Here is a 19,905-nt window from a genome sequence, read left to right as displayed (position 1 = left end):
TATTCATCAGTATAAAATATTCATTTGTTGTAAAAAAGGTTGTGCAACACTAACATCTGGTCAGTACCATTTTCAAAGTGCCTTTTACAGCATGTGCAAATAGATTCTCAGCATCACATTGTGTTTTTTAGACACTCAAGTAAATAGAATTTGGCTTTGGATCAAACATCAGGCCTTCGTCTTCTCAAAGTGCGAGTTCATCATCTCCGTTGCTAAAGTGAAGATATGTTGTGATTGTGGTCCAGTGAAGCTACAATTGTCTGAGGAATGAGGCACAAAAGTTCACAAGACAGTACATTGAGTCATTTTGGCAACTGACGGCAGCCAGTCGGGACAGTCCGGTACATTCTGATTTGCAGTCCTGCTCCTCTTTGTGGGGGCGGGGGGGGATGAGTTGGGACGTGGCCTTGGCAAACTGACACGTCTGGCGTGGTTTGTCCCGGCAGCCTAGACGTCGACGGGGTAGTGGCTGTGTGTGCTGTTGGCGCATCTGTGTGGACAGCACGCCTGCAGCAGAACCTTCCGAATGTCCTTGTTCCTCAGACTGTAGAGGATGGGGTTGAGCAGGGAGCTGCCGGCCGCCGGCACCAGCGTGGCATATGTGTAGAGCGGCGGGCTGGAGGCGTCCCCCAGCAGCCCCCACAGTGAGAACGGCATCCAGCAGCCCACGAACACGCTCAGGACCAAGATCAACCTGGAGAAGCCCCGCCCACTGCTGTGTTTGCTTGCATATGATTGGCTGGAGGGAAGAAAGTGCCGTTGCGTGGCAATTGCATGCGCGTGCCGCCGCGCCACCCGGCAGATGCCGGCGTATAGCTGCAGCGTCACCATGACCACGATTAGGAAGCCGCCGCACAGCAGGGACAGGTAGGTCCGAGTCAGAGGGGGCGCTACGGAGCAAGAACTGGCCTCATCCAGACAGTGCCACCCCATGGCAGGGCCCGCCCCGATGATGCAGGCGCCCAACCACACCAGGAGCAGCAAGAGGGCGGCGCGGCGCCGCGATTGACCTGAGCCGTAGGTGAGGGCGTGGCTTAACGACAGGTACCGGTCCAGGGCCACGCCCATCAAGCTACACAGGGAGGCGGTCAGTGATGTCACCAGAAGTCCTGAGGTCACCAGCTCTGACCAGTCACTGGGCCGTGTACAGAACCAGAAGAGGAAGTGCAGGACCAACGCCACCCCCGCCAGGAGGTCGGCCAGTCCCAGGCTCGCGAGCAGCAGGAAGACGGGGGCGCGCAGGGAGGGGGTGGCCAAGATGGTGGTGACGACGACGGCGTTTTCAGCAGCGATGACGGTCCCCGACACGCACAGGGCCACGCCCCAAACGGTGAGGGCCGCGGTCTCATTGCGGACTGAGTTGACCAGCTGGTCCAGAGGAAGGAGCGGCTCTGCGCCAGAGGACTCTTCCCAGCCGAGGTCAGAGGTGCTCAGGTCCATGTCGGCTCTGTTGTCACGCGGCCTGGAACAGAGAAACGCACGCTGTAAATCTTCAGCTGTCATTCTCAAACGCCATTCTACTGACTCGAACCACGTTAAAGTTGAACGAGAGTCATCACGACTCCCATCGCTGCTCACGTCCGATGATCTTCAAGACAGAACTTGACGTGTCTGACGTCCAGTGATGAGTTCACGGTCGGTCGAAATAGAAACACACAAATGGTTTTGCTGCACCCACCATCTCGTATTTATTTTTAATACGTGTTCATCAGGTGGTTTTCGTAGGTCGTGACTGCTACTGAAGGCCTCCTTTTTGACTTCACCTTTATATTTACACACTCAACCGGTGACATTATCACAGAATCACTGACTTTATATCAAACATTATCGGAATTACAAGAGCACTGTTCTTGTTTGTCTTCCGTTTTCATCCTTGTTTTTGCAGCCGAAACCTTAAATATCCCAATGTCCTGAACGCATCGCGGAAGGCTCGCGCTTACTTAACGTTCAGTGACGTTCAGTAGTTCCTTTGTCAGGAACGGTTCTTTCACGTTCTTAGCCTTGAAGTGATTCGTGACAGTCGCGTTTTAAACGCCGAGGTAAGGAATCGTCATTCTCCGGAGCTGCTCGGGCACGATCGGCGCCACTTCTACTGCAGGCCGGATGTGGCTCTATCACATTATTAATACTTCATCACTTATAGAAACATGACAGTATGGGCAAAGATTTGCGCTGCACTTGGTTTAACTCACCATCGCAGACGCATCCAACTTTTAAATAACTCAATCACGCCGGATGTGTGATTTCTGTCAACGTTACTTTTGATTTTGATTTGTATTTTGAATTCCTGATCCCTCGCTGGGTCACACATTAGACGTCCTCCCTGCAGCTAATTCCAGATGTTCAAACACAGCGTTCAGTGGGAGAAACATTCCTTCAACAGCTGGACAGAGTCTCCATGTATCTTGCCAGAAATCCTCCAAATAAGCAGAAGCAGTTTGGGAGCAGATATGTGCGCGTAGCCTCATGCACGGAGATGACTTCACCGTTTATACGAGTCGGGATTACTTCTATATATTTTGAGCAGAGCAGCAGGAGGAGGTGAATCCCCCTGGTGCTGTGGTTGTGTAACACACTTGCAGTACATTGCGCCACCGAGGGGGACCCCGATGCCTGCACGCGCACTGACACATGCCAGAACACACTATACATGGAAATACAGTTTAGCAACAGTCAACTGGAGCATTGATCTCACCTGGTGAATGATTGTTTGATGGCTTTGTCGCAGGTCGGCTGATGCGGCGCCTTACAGGATGCAGGCGGATGGACGGAAGTAAAACCAGTTCACCGTGGCACCAGAGAAGAGGATCCCGTCACGATCAATCCAGTGTGAGCTTCTGGTCCACCTTAGCTCTGTGTGGACCCTGGCATCCTCCGCTGCGTCTGCTCCGTCCTCAGTCTCTCCTCAGAATGGCTGATGCTGAGCAGGGATGCAGCCACAAGAGAGACGGGCTGACGTCACTGACTGAAGATCTCCACCAATCAGAGGCCGCCGTCGGTGATGCGAGCGGCGTGGGGAGGGGGGGGTAATTTCATTCAGAAAAATGCGGCATCTGTAGGGCCCCTCCCCTCCCACTGCAGTTTACTCCGACTTCTTGTAAGTAATCACTATCAAACCCCCCCCCTCTTCCCACAACACACACACACACCCCTCCTCAACGTACCACATTTCTCCAGTAACACACTGCTCTGGGTCAATGACAGAACAGATTGTTTAGTAATAGTGTGTGTGGAGGAGGGTGGGTGTCCAGGGAGCTGCGCTGTCTATGGTGCTGAAACTCTCTGGTGACTCATGAGGGCTCTGCTGATATGGCGACCCATGAGTCCACCTTCGGACGCACAAGGAATTTATACAAAGAAACCTCATTTGAAGTCAGACAAATGAGAATTTTAGTTTCATATACTTGGCCACATCTTCCTACTGATAGGTTTGAAATGTCAGTTACATAAATATATACACGTGATTCATTTTAATATTCTTCAATACAGACTGCTGTCCTTCCTTTTGGATTTGGTATTGTAGTTTAGTTTAGCCCACAAATTCTTTCTATCTTTCTCTACAGTATTACAACATCAACCCTCTTCCTTTACTACCAGCCTCTTGGACAACCTGCCCCACACCATGGCAGTGCCTACCTACCTCTTTGGGGTGGCACGACCTACATAGTAGAAGGGTCAACACAAAGGCATTTCTCACTGCTGTATGGATGGATGAACCGTGTATTGGGCGCTGAACAAGCTCCACACAAGCAGGAGCCTTATGTAGCGACTCGTCTTTCTGCTTACTGACTTACTACCAACCTGCCTACCCTCTCACCAATGAATCATCCACCACCTACCTAGGTTACCTACCTTTCCTATCTGCATGCTTACCCCTTAGACTAGTGATGGGCTGGTGAGGCTTCATGAACAGCCAGAGCCGCTAGATGCGCTGAAAAATCACAGTTTCAGTGAAACCATCCATCATTCTAAAACCAAGAGGGACACCTTACGAGTTCTGAAACTAGTGATGTAAAAGTGATACTCATGAAGCCTCGCCAGTCCATCGCTACTTTAGACCGCCTCTACTTCTCCCCCCCAACATAGTTATTTAAGATTATTTAAGATGATAAACACAACAGCCCTCCCTGCCGTCTTCATACCTTCCTACTCACCATCTGACCAGCTTGCCTTCCTGCTTCAAGATATCTTAATGCATCACTGTATTGTCTACATCTCCTCCTGCCGTGGAGCTTGTGAGTTCATGTTCAATAGCAGGATAGAATCTCTTGACGCAGATGAGAGACGCTCTTCAAGCTCCGAACAGTAATAAGGGTCTCTTTGATTTGAGACCACCGGTTGCCACAGCAGCGCAGCGGAGGCGGGAAATGCTCGGCTTCCCTGGTTTGATCGCGAGCGTGGGCGCTGCGAGGCGGGGGAGGGGGTGGTGGTGAATATCAATCCGCCGACCTAGAGGGGGATCCTCTCCGCTCAAGCCTTATTAGGACATGCTTCCTGGAGACGACGTCACACTGAGCCTCTCCATCACCTTCACCGAGGTCCTTCCCAGCAGCAGACAGTGGGAGAACATGCAGCAGGGTTTGTAGACATGCCTGCAGGTCAGGTGACTACGTGTGGTGTGGGGGGTTTCTTTTCTCGCTCACAAATGTATTGATGAGCGGTTTGAGTTTACACAATGCATCTGCGGTGTGGTGATGCAGGATGTGGCGGCATCTCTCTCTCTCTTCCTCTCCACCACCGCACTCTCAGCCCACTGCACTGAGGAAACCATCTGAGAGATGGAGGATCCACAGCCAATGACTTCACCTGTTGGGTGCCACGTTGACAATGACTCATGACAAGCTCCATCTTTCTTTTTAACATTTTGAGTCCCACTTGCGTTTTGATAGGTTGATTACAGAGGGCGCTGTTGACCTGGTTTTCTGGATGCGTGCTGGAAAATGGATGCACACGTGTATGGATGGATGGTGTTTTGGGAATGGTTGAGTTCATCCTATGTAGCTATACATAAATGTGTGTGTGAGAGTGAACTGGGGGCGGGGCCAAAAAAAGCAGCCCTTCTTTCAGATCATGTGGCAACGCCATGACACACTTATATTTCCTCACCGAAATGGGGAAGTTAGCTAGCTGCATCTCCGCATGGCTGAGTAAACGTGCGCGCTGGTGTGTATTTCAGGTGCACTGAGGTGGTTCTCTCGGTTGCCTGGGAACCCACTTTGGCCGCTGCTCATGTTACTCATGACTCTTTCCCTCCTTCAGTGTCATTGTGAGGTCCCGCATCTCAGCCTGCTCTCCTGGTCCCAGATATTATTTTCAGGTTCAGGGAGTGAACCAGTGTGGTCAGGATGCAGCAGCTGAAGGTCTTCTACTCTGCTCTGCTGCTTCTTGCTGTGGTCTCTCTGGTGCTGTCGCAGTCAGGTAGGACTCACCTGTCACAGGGTTGGAGCTTTATAGCTGAAGAGAAGTGCTTTTTAAAGCTGGAGATAGATCTATTTCTTTCAGTTCACGCAGCGTTCCATAGCGATTTAGTCAGGCTCTACGTGTGTTTGCTGAGTTTAAATGAAGCGTACTATTTTTAGTAACTGGCCTCTTGTCTGTTGACATGCATTGATATGTACTGTTGAAATAGATAGATCCGCTGCGTGTGTTTTTTTTCCCTGGTTCCTAGCGCTGAGGTTTAGACTTCTGGCACGTGTCCGAGACTCGGCGTAGTGCTTTAGATAGATGTTTCTCAGTGGTCTGGCTCATCTTTTGGCAAACCCAGGTGAGAGGGAGGTCTCAGCTGAACTGTCTGTAGAAGACACTGTAGAAGGAGAAACTCACCCCTGGGGTCCTGGTGACCGCTGAGAAACTTAAGAAAACAGGATATTCATGGACCTTTAAAATCTAAATCGAATAGTTTCAGTCTATTTCAGTCTCACTACAGGAGACCTGGACTGTTAGTTATCCCTACATTTCCTTTGAAATCGAATCAAATAAAGGCTTTGGTTGGCATCCAGCTCGATGGGATACCTTCCTCACTTGGCAACCCTTTGTTTTCCCTCCCATTTTGCCTTCGAAACACATCCAACATGGAAATGTCTTCATGCTTATCTGCACCCGGACTGACATTCCTCATTGTGTGCCGACAGATTGTTCTCAAGCCAAGTCATGTGACCTGTGTGTCGGTGCCTCGATGCTCAACCTGACTGGCTGCGTGTGGAGGCTCTGTCCTTATGGTGACGCACACACACACTCACTCACCTGACCTCTGATCGTAACTCGACCTCGGCTGTAACATAAGCTTCCCTCACTACATTATTGAGTGCGCACGCTGAGCTGCCTCTTCTCTGCCAGACAATGACGCTGGCATGTGCATGAAGGATGAGGGCAGCGTGGCAGACTCCTCCATGAACTGCAGCTGGACCAGAGTGTCGGAACTGTGCTCAGGTGCTCCGGTCACTCCCCCCTCCTGCCGTTAGACGCCTAAATCACTGTGCCTTTTATTTCCCCAGTCGTTGAGATCGTCGCTGAAGGAGACAAGAGTGACTCAGGTAACCCATAAAGAGACACCCCCCCCCCCCCCCCCCCCCCCCCCCCTCCACCTGCCTTCCAGCTCCCCACATCCTGCGTCACACATTCATAACTCCCTGAGTAACAAGCGTGTGCGTCAGATTTCTCCTCTGCTGCCTGTCCCTGCAGAGGACAAGCCCAACCCCGAGTTCTCCCAGGCCAAGTTTAACATGTCCAGCTTCATCGGGGGCATCATCCTGGTGCTGTGTCTGCAGGCCGGAGGCTTCTTCGCCATGCGCTTCCTGAAATCCAAAGAGCAGAGCAGCTACGACCCCATGTGAGTTGAGGAGCCGACAGCGAGTTATGGCGACATCCAGTGGTAGCGCCTCATTTGAATCGTCTGCCTACAGAGAGCAGCCTCAGTGAAGATGCTCGGAGCAGAGCGGAGCGGTGACTCATCCGGCTGTGACGACAACAATGCTCCGACATAATGTCCCCGTCTGTCCCCCAGAGAGATGAGTTCAGCACAGTCTTCTCTAAATGGTGTTAAGTTTTGTCTCGGCTGTTTACGATCGCACCTTTTTGTAGTGGTCACAACACTGTCACTGATGAAGAAAACAAATGGGTCTGTTGTAAAATAAAAAAAAAAACCCTATTATGAAAAAAGAGCTTTCTCTGTCAACATATTGTTTTGTGCAGCAAATATACATTTGAAAGTCACATTTTTGTGACTCATCACCTTATTCAATATGAACAAACAATGTTTTTTTTTTTTAATACCAACAAACACCAGTTGTGGTTTTGCTGTTGTTGTGAGTGGCACTAATCTTTAGTGTTGCTCTCGATAACGTTTGCGTGTTTGTGTCGCATTACAAATATTTATGTGTCAGCTTTGAGTCAAGTCATTCAATCCTGACTTGTGTGCAGTGTTGGTGGTGTATTTAAATAAATGAAGAAAACAAGTTCTACACAAACAGTGTTTGTTCAATGGCCCCATGACTGTATGCATGTGCGAGGCAGGTGGAGAACTGGAGATATGGCTGAAGATACAGGCCTCGGACTTGCTGTGAGGGGGACTCACATGACCGAGGCTGGGGCCCTCAGGGGAGCAGTGCCAGCCTGAGCCGGGACCCTAAGGCCTGAATAAACTCGCACAAAGACACTTTCCCCAGTGAAGCGACCGTGGCTGCCATCCAAATCTGGTAACAAAGGACGGGCTTGAAACACTCTTTCTTTCCCTGGTAATGGACAGGACCAGCTCACAAACCAACCGTGACCTTCTGGATTTTTAAAAATTATTATTTCACTGCATACATTGTGTTCACATCAACACCTGTGGAATGTACTTCTTTATGCAGTATAATAATAATACTAATAATTTATTTTTGAAGGAATGTGATTTTGGTAAACAGATGAACATCATCTCCTCGTTTAGCTTTAGCTTGTATAACTGGCGTGTATAACTGATGACGGTGTGTGTCTCAGAGCAGCAGCCCCGACCGCGTCAGAAGGATGTTTGACCAAGGGCTTGTTCCAGGTGGGCTGCCTGACACTTGGCCTCTTGAGACCGCTCACACCTGCTAAACACACACGCGCACACTCTGTTTGTCCGCGCCTCTGTGGGCGTGGCCACTTCGTTTGCTTTAGTTAACGTCTGAAGTTGGAGACACACACACAGCAACTTGTGCGGCTGCTCGTCTGATGGACGCAGCGGGGAAATAAGGTGAGTCAGCCCAGCTTTGCAACTATAGCGCAGCTAAAAACCGACTTTCGATCTCGATTGTACGCGACTCTGTGAGTTTTATTGAAGTTTCAGTTGCCATGTGTCGTGTGTAGTCGCTTCACAAACTCGGCTTTGCGCATGCGTCAATTACAGCAACGTATTTGCTGGACCACCACTGCCTGTTTTTGATGCGATACAGCTTCACTTTTTTTTAAAACGGCCATTTAATTTTAAGTAGGTGACACATGAGATTGAGTTCAAACTTCCTGGGTGACTCCCAGAGATGCTCTTGTTCGAGTCTAGACCAGTGGCATAGTGGTCAACCTAAGGGATTCAATAAAAAAATATCATTATAAATATATACACGTTCATTTTCAATAAGGATTTTTTTCCCTCAAGGATTCAGTGACTATAAGAAAGTGAAATCACACAGTGATTTAATTGTATGTCAAATAATCATCATCATTACAACTTCAGTTATGGATACAAATATTTAACCTTCAAAGTAGTCGCAACAAATTTGAAGTAAACTTTTATGAGATCAAATAAATAATGCAAGATTGAAAACAAGTCACGGATGAATCTCCTTGTATAAACTACAACGGCTAGAAAAGCACTCGGGGCGTGCGGACCTGCACGATATTGTTCACCCAAAAATATTCTCCTGTATTGATTTTATCTTGACAATATGCTAATTTACAGTCACCAGAACTCTCTCACCCGCACCGCAGGAAGATCATCTCTTCCTGATTTCAACATCTACGTTGACTGACAATTTCAATGAGATCCAGTTGTGGACAATCATGCAACCTCATTGGTGGAATAATTTGATTGTTATTTGAGAAGAAAATCAAGTTCGATGGGTGATAAGAATACTGGTCAAATGATGAGCGCATTTTTCAGCGACTTTAACATCAGCAACAGACTGAAAAGGTTGTGAAGATCATTGTTGTCAACACTATCGTACAACATAGAATTGTGTTACAGTAACTCCTGTAAATGTTTGCCCGACTGTATAGGACTTCAGGGTGGGTCCTTGAAAAGTATGTCCTAATGTCTCTGTTGATGAATGAGCACATCACCTGCTGCATCCACTCACTTTTCTCTTTCCCTTCGGTGACCCCATCTGGAAGCTTCTTGCGAGTCCCTCTGAAGACTTCTGGATGCTGAGCATGCTTCTTTTGCTCACGTGGATTCCAGTTAGTGGACGCCATTGAAAGACGATGGAATAAGTCTGTGGATCTTTGAGCTCAGAGATGGCTACAGAGGACAGCGGCGCTTTGGACCTGAGCCACCTGACAGAAGCTGAGCAGGCTACAATCCTGCAGGTCTTGCAGCGAGACTTGGAATTGCGTCGTCATGATGAGGGACGCATAAGGTCAGAGGTGACTATGTGACTGTGTGCCACTTACTTTCCCCTTGGCAAATGTGGTTTGAAATATCGACATAAACACAGTGTTCAAATGTGTCTCTGATCATAAACTGGTCTTTGAGGGATCCAGAGCAGGGTTTCCACCAGGATACTTTGTGGGGAAGCCCTCCTCCTTCTCACATGGCAACAATAAAAATGCCAGATTTTAATCATGCAGCTCTCCTCACCTGGTCCATCTCTTCATTTGTTGCAACTTCAGTTATCGCAACGTTATGATGTTCTTTTGGGATTTTTCTGTCCACTTCCATGATCATATTATGTGTTATTTGTCTTCTACATGTTTTGATGTTTCCACTTCATTTTAACACATTTAGTCATGTGAGATTTCATCTTTAAAAAGAGACTCTGGGCTCTGATAAATGAAGCTACAATATGCTCCATAGCATCTCTATCTTGACAAGTTAGTTTAAAGGTGAATTTAAACGATGAAATGTAGATGAATAAATTACTAATTATTAATGAGTCCATCAAATGAGTGATATGAAAATCAGGGTTTCTGCCACATAGAAACAAGCGTGGTGCACCGCCACGTCCCTTTTTAAAGATGAAATCTCATCTGATCAAACGTGTTAAAACAAAGTGGAAACTTTGAACAAAACTGATAAACATAACACATCATGGAGGTGCACGTGAACATGGCGGTTTTCAATGTGTTGTTCGCGGGAAAATCCCAAAAGAAACATCTTGAACTCAAACTCGACTCAAGTCAAGTATTGTTGCTGGACATATGAAGAGACGGACCACCTGAGGACAGCTGCAGATCGGAGGCAGATTTACTTCTCATGATTTAAAACTAGCGTTTTCACTGTCACCAAGTCAGTAAATGACAAAACATCACTCTGTCTCTGTCACTTCTTGACTGGCTGCAGGTGGGACTGGAGGAAATCGTGGACATCATGTGATATTCAATTGAAAAAATGAAACAAAACATGAAGGGAGTCGTTGCAGAATATCAATTAAACAGTAGAAATGACTAAGGAGTTATGGCGCATCAGGAGAACGTTCTAAAAAAACAGGATTTTAATGAGAGAATGAAGCAGATGATCACAGTTCTGAATGAGGTCACTTGGGATTGAGAGCTGGAATCACAGCTCCTCTGACGGCCCGCAGAGCTTATTAACATGCCTTGAAGCAAAACGGTCGACTCAGCCCCTTTTATTCTGTAGGAGGGTGAAGCTCATACATGATGCATGACTGTAGACTGGCCACATTATTATAGTGTTGTCAGAGTTAAGTCAGAATTCACAATGAAAAAGTAGAAACACAAAAGAGAATGAAGAGAATGAATTGATTGTATCTTGGCATTGTAAAACATAAGATAGAATGGTTGTTTAATTTTACGTATTGTATGGTTGTGTATGTATTGCATAGTAAATATTAATAACATAATAAAATCATAAATCAGCGAAGATTTTCTGTTCTAGTCGTGAGTATATTAGTAACGGAACTGGGAGTAAAACATATAAATAAGAGTGAAAGCTACTTATAAATATACTTTTTTTTCAAATTAATATTATAAAAAATAAACGTCCTCACCTAGGTAAATGTTGAAAAAAGAGAGATAGATAGAGAGATACTTTATTAATATCCGAAGAGAAATTCCCAAGACAATTCATCTTACATGTATACATTTGGATTAAGCATTTCATTGTAGTATTGTCATGGGAAATCAAAGACTCAAAAGAAGCAAGAAAATAAAAAACAAAACAAAAAAACGAATAGACGTGACAAGTAAAGTTAGCAGAAAATAAAACATACAATACCAAAAATATTAAAAGCCGGACTGTGGACATGTGAACATAAAAACAGAAGCATTTCTACACGCTCACATTTCTGCTTCCTCTTGCCTCATGAGAGCTGGAGAGACACAGGCAATGGGCTGCATGTGCCCCTGGGCCCCTGGCCTCGCTCTACCACTGTGAGTGAGAACTTTTTCCACTTCACCCCACGACAGCTCTGCTGGCTCATGGTACCGTCACTGTAGTTTGAAGCGTTTTTCTCTCTCTGCCTTTCCACGCAGAAACAAGTCGATTGAGTTGGTGCTGCTGCAGAAGTTGCCATGTGTCTTCTTATGAATCATCAATATGTCCATGTTCTGATCTTTTCATGTCCATGTTCTGAGCAAATTACATAATGTGTTTTGACTCTTTCTAAACCCGTCGGGGCCGGTGACATTTTGAATGCTTTCCTTTGCTATTTGCTTTTAAGACTACTATGAATCCCCTGACTCCTTTTTATGAATGTGGTGTCACCACACTCTGTGCTCTGAACAACGAAAGATTCACAGCTCTCCAGGCCAGAAGACCATCTCCACCTGCTCATTCACAATGTTTTCCATAGACCAGTCTGACTTTTTTTTTCTCTCAATAATTTAAATCATGTTTATCCATGAGTTAACAGGTCGAACAGGGACATGGAGAGTCGACCTTTCATTCTTCAATCTGTGTCAATCCTTCAGGAGGCTCCTTCAGCGAGAGACTGACTTCAAACAGCTGCAGACTCTGTCGGGTGCCTGGTTCAACGAGGAGCGCAACAGGCGTCACCTGACCAGAATGTCCGGGAGCGACCTGGTCTACGCCACCATTAGACACCACAAGAGGACCCGGAGCAAAGGTCAGCCCCGCCACGCTTGCCCCTCATGGTCTCTCATATCGATGAGTGAACTTATCTTGTGTTGCCATAGTAACCGATGTGCCACTAGCTTCGCTGTTCGATGCAGAGCGAGCCGTGACCACCCACCACAAAGACACCACCTTGGAGGCTGACAACAGATTGTGTGAGAACAAGTTGGAGATTGAAAAGTAAGAGAGGAGAACCTTTGAAATCACCTTGTAACTATGCTGATCATATTATATTTTCATTACAGTTGCCAGGGAAGTTCAAAATCTGCACCTACCAGAAGGAAAAATCCTGTGGAGCAGGTCTATATCCAAGTTAAATTATAATTCCTGTCTCTGTCTAAGTGTCTGAATGATCTTTTCTTTCAGCGTCTCCAACATCTTTATCTTTCCACCTCGCCACCAGGTAGGACCTGTCAGAGATGGTTTGGATGTGATGGTATTACCAGCTCTACAGGAAGTATCTGTGATGACAGAAGTCACATGCCATACGGTGTGGGCTTTATTCTGATGTGACTGTTGGCCTCAGATATGGAGCTCAGTTTGTCTGACCACTGGAATGGTGTCTTCACATGTCAGTCAACTTTCGGTTTTGTCATACTCATCATGGGTGGTGTTTTGGGGGCAGAGGCCCAAGCAAAGAAGCCAAGTTCAATTGGAGAAAAGGGGAAAAAAAGGGGTCTCTGCAGCAGGCTTGCTGAGTCAGTCTCATTCCTTCTATGCCAGATGGAAGATATTTCTCTGCAGTTTGTGCATCAAGGTGATGAATTTTTTTTGCAACAATAGTTCACCACACAGTGGGATGAAGAGCGCCCCCTATAAATCAGACAGTCATTCATCAAATGTAGAAGTTTCTTTTAAATGCATTTTACATTGTTGTCAGCTCTTTTATAAGACATCATAATGCATTTCTAAGGCTTTATAGAAGATGTTATGAAGGTTTAAAACAATGTTTCTTTAGTATTATGAGGATTAAGGTTTGTAAATCTTTATAAGTGAACACTTTAATTATCTTCAGTATCAGAATCAAATGTATTAACTAGAAAAGTGCTTCGGAATAAAATAAAATAAAACAAGTGCACTATAATGCCTTATTCATCTATTAATAGTGCATTATGGATGAGTGCTTACGGTAGTTACTGAAGTTTCTTCAAGTCAGAAAATCCATCAAATGTCCAAATGTTTCCGTGATGATCTCAACGTCTGATCTTCTTCCAGACTGCGACGTGCTGACAAACGGCCACTCAGAAGAATCAGAGGTAACGCCGCTCTTCTTGCTACAATGTGGATGATATATAAATGCTCTGAATTAATGAATCACCTCATCTGGTTCAGTGCTAGTTTAATCTGACTTGTCCAACTTGTTCTGTCTGCAGACACACTTGCCTGGTGCTTCTGTTTGACTTAGTTTTTTAGATGTAAATGCAAATGACTGAGGGGTGTGTTGTCTTTACTAAAACTAAAAGGCGTGTATTCTGAATAAATCATTGATTTTTTTTTTAAAAAAAAAGAAGGTTTTATCTATTGCTTACAGCAGGACTAAACTGGCAAAAATTCAGTTTTGATCTCACTTCTACTTGAAACTTACTATTATTTTTGGAAAAAGGGCTGCGACAGTCTAAACAAAGGGCCTAAAACTCATACTCCGCGGTCCAATATTTCAAGCACAGACCAAGTCAAACAGAATTTATTGAGCCGTCTGTAAACGGCATTCTTTGATAGGACAATGTAGTGAAAACAAAATCCAACACCGCTCTCTTCTTAACCATTGAAGGCTACTCATAACATCTCTGTGCTTGAAAATACTCGCCGCCCCTCTCCACTGACTCACAGCAGTCGTCCTGATCAAACGCATTTAGCATCTCCACCTGTTGAAAGACTAAACTTCAACGCAAATCTTTGCATGCAGTGTTGAGTTTTGATGCCCTCTGAGTTACTTTGAAACATATGCAGTTGTAGCACATGCAGATCAACATGCACATGGCCCCCGGGCCCCAAGTTTGTGGGCTTGAGAGACCAAAACACACAGGGGCTAATTCATGACTCTGAAGTTTGACTTGTGTGTGTCCCTGTGATGGACTGCTGACCTTTCCAGAGTGTCCCCCACCTCTCTCCATGTGCAGCTGGGATAGGCTCCGCCCCCTCTCATCACCTCATAAATCATCATTTAATAAGCTTGCTTCCCTCCCTTGAAGGAGGTGATGTGTGATGTAATGTAGAGTCAGGCTACAGATGTTTTTCTATCTTTTTTTTTAATGCTGCATTAAGTGACAATAATGTGTCAAAAAACTGTCCTAAGAAAATGCTGTCAACAGCTGTGTTTGCATATGATGATTGTGTGTGTGTATTTTCAGGAGGATTTGGACGGACAGGATCATGACAAAGACTCTTTGAAAGACACTGAAACAGCCTATCTGAAACTCAGCAGCTCATCGGGCAGCCTGCACTCTAACTACACGGTAGTGCACACACCCATTCTGCCACTGACGGAGGCGCGGTGACTCAGCTGTTGACGCTGACGCAGGAGCTGATCTCTGCTCTGCCCGTCTCTCTGTCGTAGCTTAATGGCAGCATGATGAGTCTGTTCAGCTCGGGGGTTTTTGGAGCGGTGGACGTGCAGGGCCGCATGCAGTTCTCATTGGTCTACGACACCCAGAAGGAGGAGCTGGCGGTGCGGATCTATAGGTGCGAGGGCATCGCCTCGGGAGGGAAGAGCCATGTGGACGCGTGAGTGCCAACATTTAACTTGGTGTTCTTCCCAGCTGGGCAATACCTGTGTGTGTTTGTGTGTGTCTGCAGGTACGTCAAAACCTATCTCCTGCCGGACAAGTCCCGGAAGAGTAAAAGGAAAACAGTGGTGAAGAAGAAGACGGAAAATCCTGTCTATGATCAAACACTCAAAGTGAGAAACACTTGTTTACTGACGGCAGCCGCTACAGAAATCCTCCATCTGTCGTTCGTCTCTCAGCTCGCCTCCGCATCTTTTCGCTCTGATGCTCTGATGCAAAAGTGGACAGGGAGCTGGGAAAACTCCTGAATCAGCAGTGGTCAGTGGCTCAGAGCGACTGGAGCATTCAATAGCTGTGGATGGGGCCTTATTTCTAAATACATCAACACGTTTCGGAGGGTTAGTTAATCGATTATACAGTCAACAGAAACAGAGAGATGTGGATGTGTTTGCTTTACTTTTGGCCCCCAATTGTTTTGGATGTTCGGTTTGGCAGATGGTTTCCTCTTCGATTAAAATCATCATTTTTTCTGATGTTTTTAGGAACGCTAATTTTAGGTTTCAAGCTTTTAAATTACCAAACACTTTTTTTGTATTGACAAGATTAATACATTATATTTTCATAAATAAAATACAAACTCACGAGTGTGAGGAATATTATTGTTAATAAAAAGAAAATCAGATTTTGATGGCCCCTGAAATAGAAATTATTTGTTTTTATTTAAAAAGACACATTTACATTTAACTATTTTACATCTAATAAACGTTTATTACCATTTATTACATGAATACGAAGGTGTTTTTCTGTGATGTTCCTACTAACCTGGTCATTTAACCCATGTTGAAGACTAATTTCATGCTTGTACTTCTCAGTATAAGGTGAGGAGCTGCGAGCTAAGGAGTCGGACCTTGAACATGTCGGTGTGGCACTCGGAGCCGCTTGGGAGCAACGTGTTTTTAGGCGAGGTGGAGGTGCCTCTGGGTTTGTGGGACTGGACCTGCACGGAGCCTCTCTGGCAGGAGCTGCAGCCTCGGGTGAGGAAGACTTCACAGTCTAAACACACTCTGCCAATATTTGCAACGATGGAAAAATAGCGCTCAGGGTGTTTTGTGTAAGCCGTTTTGGCAGCTTTTAGCTGAGCTGAGAAAAAAAAAAGGAGGGGAGGGTGACCGTGTGTCTGGCAGAGCTGGAGGGATGTGAATACATGCTGTGAATTTCAACTAAGGCTTTATATAACCTTCTTCTCCTCCAAAATTCGGCCTTCTTCCTCCTGCAGTTCCAGTTGAATCCAGAGACCATGAGCCATCGCGGGACCCTCATGTTTTCAGTGAAGTTCGTCCCAGAAGGACACGAGGGTGAGGAATGTTGTGTCCGAGTGAAACACAAAAACAATGTATCGATCTTCATGCTTTGGCCTGGTAAGGTGGGGGTCTACCGCTGAGTGGGGAGCTGCACATCTGGCTCCGGGAGGCTCAGGGTCTCCTGTCCACCAAGGGAGGGGCGATGGACTCTTATGTTAAAAGGTGGGCCACTGTTGAAATCACACAAGAACTTTCAAACTGTGACTGAATCTGTTCCTGCAAATTGAGCAAAAGTCAGTGGTCAGTGGGGATCCCACCTGCTAGGAAAGTACTTTGGAATAACGTGCAGTCAAAAACATAATCGTAATAATCATAATAAAATAAAATAAAATGAAATAAACAGAAATGACTGATAAATAAATAGCCCCCAAAAACAGCTATAGACAGAACACAATCGCACCATTTGTTGCTGTTTTTCACCGTTTGAAATGAATTACAGATATTATTAACCGTATTTAATTTATTTGTTACGTAAGTCAACATTGTAAAAATCTTTGAACATGTTTTATGTCATGTGATCTTAGTAAGAGATGACAGGTTTTCAAAAAACATGCCAGTTGATTCAATAATACAGTACACTTTATGCTAGTTGTTTCATATGTTTCAAATTTCAATTGCATTGACACAAATCAAATTCAAATATGTGTGTGTTTAATAGTCCAGTGCATTTAAAAATGTGAAAATAGTCCAACTCTGAAAGTGCCACTCTGCGATGCCCAACAGCTACATCCTCCCAGACGCCAGTTGTCAGAGCGGTCAGAAGACGCGGGTAGTGAAGCGCTCTGTCAGCCCGTCTTATAACCACACCATGGTCTACGATGGATTCCAGCCTGGCGACCTGAGAGAGGCATGTGCCGAACTCACCGTGTGGCATCGCGACGGCACCAAGACCCTGGTGTTGGGAGGAATCCGCCTCAGCAGTGGAACTGGTGAGTCACATCAGAGGTGCAAGTCTTAAGCCTCAAGCCTCAAGCAAGTCGAGTCATTATTTTTGTGAGGGTCAAGTGAAGTCGAGTCAAGTCATTAGATTATAATAAGCTGGACGTAACTTTTCAAGTCATTGCATGCAAGTCCAAGTCAAGTCTCAAGTCATGAATAACAAGTCAGAGTCATGTGGAGTCATTTACCAAGCAAGTCACAAGTCCCTGATCTGACCTTTGACTGGAGTCCCTCATCTCTGAGTCACATGGTTCTGACACGGCGTACCACAAGGGTCCGTCTTAGGACTATACTTGACGAACACTGTGACTAAACACAATTCAGACCCTTCTTGATGAATTGACTTCAATCCAGTCTTGTTAATCCTGAGGAACTAGTCTTTGACTTCTCTTGTGTTTTTCCAGGTTTCCAGCTGTTTCACACATCTCACACTTGCACACACAAACACAACGAGTGTGTTTTTGGCTTTCTATTTATTTAAAAACTGGTATAGAATCAGGTGCAGCTTTCGTTCGTTTCAATGAACAAACACAGCCGACAGGCAAACAGATCGGTGCAGGTAGGGGGAGAGCACTGGAGCAGTTTAGGCAACTATAAGTAGTTCGTCCGATGGAAGGGAACGTGAAGACGTGTGAGCTGAAAGGATGGTTGCTGGAATCAACAAAGGCTCCCTCAGTTCAGCTGTTGCTCTCAAGCGCTTTGCACTGTTGAGGCTGCTCCAACAGAAGACTTCACACTTTCTCATATACGCTATTTCAGGTGTTGGTGTCACCAGAGTGAGGTCAAGCTACGGTCACTTCATTTTCACCCCCCTGGTGGCTGAAATCTGTAACACCATTTGTGGCACTATCACGAGACGTTCTCAGCTGCACTGACAGTGTTGATCAGACTATTGGTCTGAAGGCTTTGTCTAAAAATTTCTGTAGTTTCTTTTGATACTACTGTTACAACTATATATATATATATATATATATATATATATATATATATATATATATATATATATATATATATATATATATATATATATATATATATATATATATATATATATATGTATACACACACACACTCACTCAGGTCCTCTGGCTGAGTCAGGAATATAGTCGTCATGTTTGGTTTGTTGAGAAAACAAAACAATTCAATGTGTCTTCAACTCTTGACACTGACCGTCTCTATCGACAGGTCTCAGTTATGGAGAAACGGTCAGCTGGATGGACTCTACAGAGGAAGAGATCTCGGTTTGGACTGCAGTGATCAACAACCCAAACACCTGGGTGGACACTTCCCTTCCCATCAGAGCAAACCTCACACACAGATCCGTGTGACTCAAACACACACACACACACACACACACACGGCTCACATAACATGCACATCCCTGCACATGACAAGACTTTATTTAACTCTTTTACTTTTTTTTTAATAGGCCTTTACTGGTCCAATAGTGTGTATAAGTCAAGTAAACGTAGAAATGCAATTTAAAAAAAAGTGTTCTTACATAAATCCCTTGATGTTTGTGTGATATAGTTGTGTTGGAGTTAATGTATTAAATGACACTGAAAAGAAAACGAATGTTACATTCTAAGTTTTATTTATTGTACAAATTATGCTGCTCCATAACATGGGCTGCGGATGGTCTCGCTAACCTCTGATAGGTCCTGTATGATGATGTGATTTAAAAGCAAAAAAAAAAGATCACTTTGTGATTGTGTTAGTGGTTTGCTAAGATCAGTTTAAGTATTATGGGACTGCTGTAATAAAGGGGGACAAGCCATCAACCAGATGTATCATTATGAGGGAAAATTGTTGAAAAACAAAGCAAAGGTTTGAATCAGGTCAACCGGACTAGTAATAGTCAAAGAAAACGTTTCGCCTCCTATCCAGCAGGCTTCGTCAGTTCAGAAATGCCCTTCAAAAATGTGGCTACACCAACTGGGCCTTTACCAAAACATCAAAAGGGAACACAAAGGACAAGGAAAACAATGTCCAGCGCCGTAGCGGCATTGTTATTCCCTATGTGGCTGGGGTCTGTGAGAAACTCCGAGGAATCTTTAACAAACATGAAGTCCGGGTCCAGTTCAAACCATGTAAGACCTTAAGACAGAAACTCATCCATCCCAAGGACAAAACGCCTCACCACAAAATGAGCAATGTGGTTTATGCAGTTCAGTGCAGCCAAGAGTGCCCAGACCTTTACAGTGGAGAAACGAAACAACCTCAACGAATGGCCCAACACAGGAGAGCCAACTCCTCTGGACAAGACTCAGCCGTCCATTTACATCTAGAGGACAAGAAACACTCTTTTGAAGACAGCAATGTCCGCATTTTGGCAAAAGAAGACAGATGGTTTGAAAGATGAGTGAAAGAACTGACTGACAAAGCCTCCTGGATAGGAGGCGAAACTCTTTCTATAACTACTACTAGTCCGGTTGACCTGATTCAAACCTTTGCTGTGTGATGGCCCGGATAACTGAGCACTCTCACAAACGTTGAAAAACAAAAGAAAAAAACCATTGAGTGAACTGACAAATATAAAACATGTTTTCAGTGTTCACTTCCAGGTTTCTGTCCCGCTACTTTAGTTTTGTCAATCGGGTGTGGCAAAAAA

General features: G+C 45.2%; 3 protein-coding genes across 8 annotated transcripts; 2 read left to right on the top strand and 1 right to left on the bottom strand.

Moving 5' to 3' along the window:
- Positions 1-10: 10 nt before the first annotated feature.
- gpr3 (G protein-coupled receptor 3) lies at positions 11-2,939 on the bottom strand. 2 transcript variants are annotated; one of them, XM_053863328.1, is made up of 2 exons: positions 2,696-2,939; positions 11-1,462 (listed from the first exon to the last, which is right to left on the bottom strand). In XM_053863328.1, exon 2 carries the CDS (start codon positions 1,438-1,440, stop codon positions 448-450), a length of 993 nt encoding a protein of 330 aa, XP_053719303.1. In that variant the 5' UTR covers positions 1,441-1,462; positions 2,696-2,939; the 3' UTR covers positions 11-447. The 2 variants fall into 2 exon arrangements, with proteins under 2 accessions (XP_053719303.1, XP_053719304.1); XM_053863329.1 differs by lacking the exon at positions 2,696-2,939 and adding an exon at positions 1,526-1,602.
- Positions 1,124-7,451, top strand: cd164l2 (CD164 sialomucin-like 2). 4 transcript variants are annotated; one of them, XM_053863333.1, is made up of 8 exons: positions 1,124-1,419; positions 2,729-3,097; positions 5,260-5,418; positions 6,132-6,218; positions 6,337-6,429; positions 6,495-6,533; positions 6,682-6,829; positions 6,903-7,451. In XM_053863333.1, the coding sequence occupies exons 3-8, from the start codon at positions 5,346-5,348 to the stop codon at positions 6,916-6,918; spliced, it is 456 nt and encodes a 151-aa protein (XP_053719308.1). In that variant the 5' UTR covers positions 1,124-1,419; positions 2,729-3,097; positions 5,260-5,345; the 3' UTR covers positions 6,919-7,451. The 4 variants fall into 4 exon arrangements, with proteins under 4 accessions (XP_053719308.1, XP_053719305.1, XP_053719307.1 ...); XM_053863330.1 differs by having other exon boundaries at positions 3,564-5,418; XM_053863332.1 differs by having other exon boundaries at positions 1,124-1,330; positions 2,729-5,418.
- Positions 7,452-8,058: 607 nt separating this feature from the next.
- sytl1 (synaptotagmin-like 1) lies at positions 8,059-19,011 on the top strand. 2 transcript variants are annotated; one of them, XM_053862759.1, is made up of 15 exons: positions 8,059-8,215; positions 9,349-9,593; positions 12,106-12,260; positions 12,331-12,448; positions 12,514-12,568; positions 12,635-12,671; positions 13,484-13,524; positions 14,620-14,724; positions 14,826-14,992; positions 15,065-15,167; positions 15,867-16,028; positions 16,271-16,349; positions 16,418-16,517; positions 17,079-17,284; positions 18,480-19,010. In XM_053862759.1, the coding sequence occupies exons 2-15, from the start codon at positions 9,472-9,474 to the stop codon at positions 18,620-18,622; spliced, it is 1,593 nt and encodes a 530-aa protein (XP_053718734.1). In that variant the 5' UTR covers positions 8,059-8,215; positions 9,349-9,471; the 3' UTR covers positions 18,623-19,010. The 2 variants fall into 2 exon arrangements, with proteins under 2 accessions (XP_053718734.1, XP_053718735.1); XM_053862760.1 differs by lacking the exon at positions 8,059-8,215 and having other exon boundaries at positions 9,458-9,600; positions 18,480-19,011.
- The last annotated feature ends 894 nt before the right edge of the window (positions 19,012-19,905 follow it).

Source organism: Synchiropus splendidus, chromosome 4, assembly GCF_027744825.2.
Source record: "Synchiropus splendidus isolate RoL2022-P1 chromosome 4, RoL_Sspl_1.0, whole genome shotgun sequence".
Taxonomy (NCBI): Eukaryota; Metazoa; Chordata; class Actinopteri; order Syngnathiformes; family Callionymidae; genus Synchiropus; species Synchiropus splendidus.
Note: the sequence above shows the minus strand (reverse complement) of the source record. Positions and strands in the feature narration are given on the sequence as shown.

Excerpts from the sequence above, each read along its gene's own strand:
- gpr3 (XM_053863328.1), bottom strand. The coding sequence starts at position 1,440 with ATGGACCTGAGCACCTCTGACCTCGGCTGGGAAGAGTCCTCTGGCGCA.
- cd164l2 (XM_053863332.1), top strand. The coding sequence starts at position 5,346 with ATGCAGCAGCTGAAGGTCTTCTACTCTGCTCTGCTGCTTCTTGCTGTG. Across the intron at positions 6,219-6,336 it reads GTGGAGGCTCTGTCCTTATG|ACAATGACGCTGGCATGTGC; the intron begins GTGACGCACACA and ends CTTCTCTGCCAG. Across the intron at positions 6,534-6,681 it reads AGGAGACAAGAGTGACTCAG|AGGACAAGCCCAACCCCGAG; the intron begins GTAACCCATAAA and ends CTGTCCCTGCAG.
- sytl1 (XM_053862759.1), top strand. The coding sequence starts at position 9,472 with ATGGCTACAGAGGACAGCGGCGCTTTGGACCTGAGCCACCTGACAGAA. Across the intron at positions 12,261-12,330 it reads CAAGAGGACCCGGAGCAAAG|TAACCGATGTGCCACTAGCT; the intron begins GTCAGCCCCGCC and ends GTGTTGCCATAG. Across the intron at positions 12,449-12,513 it reads AACAAGTTGGAGATTGAAAA|TTGCCAGGGAAGTTCAAAAT; the intron begins GTAAGAGAGGAG and ends TTTTCATTACAG.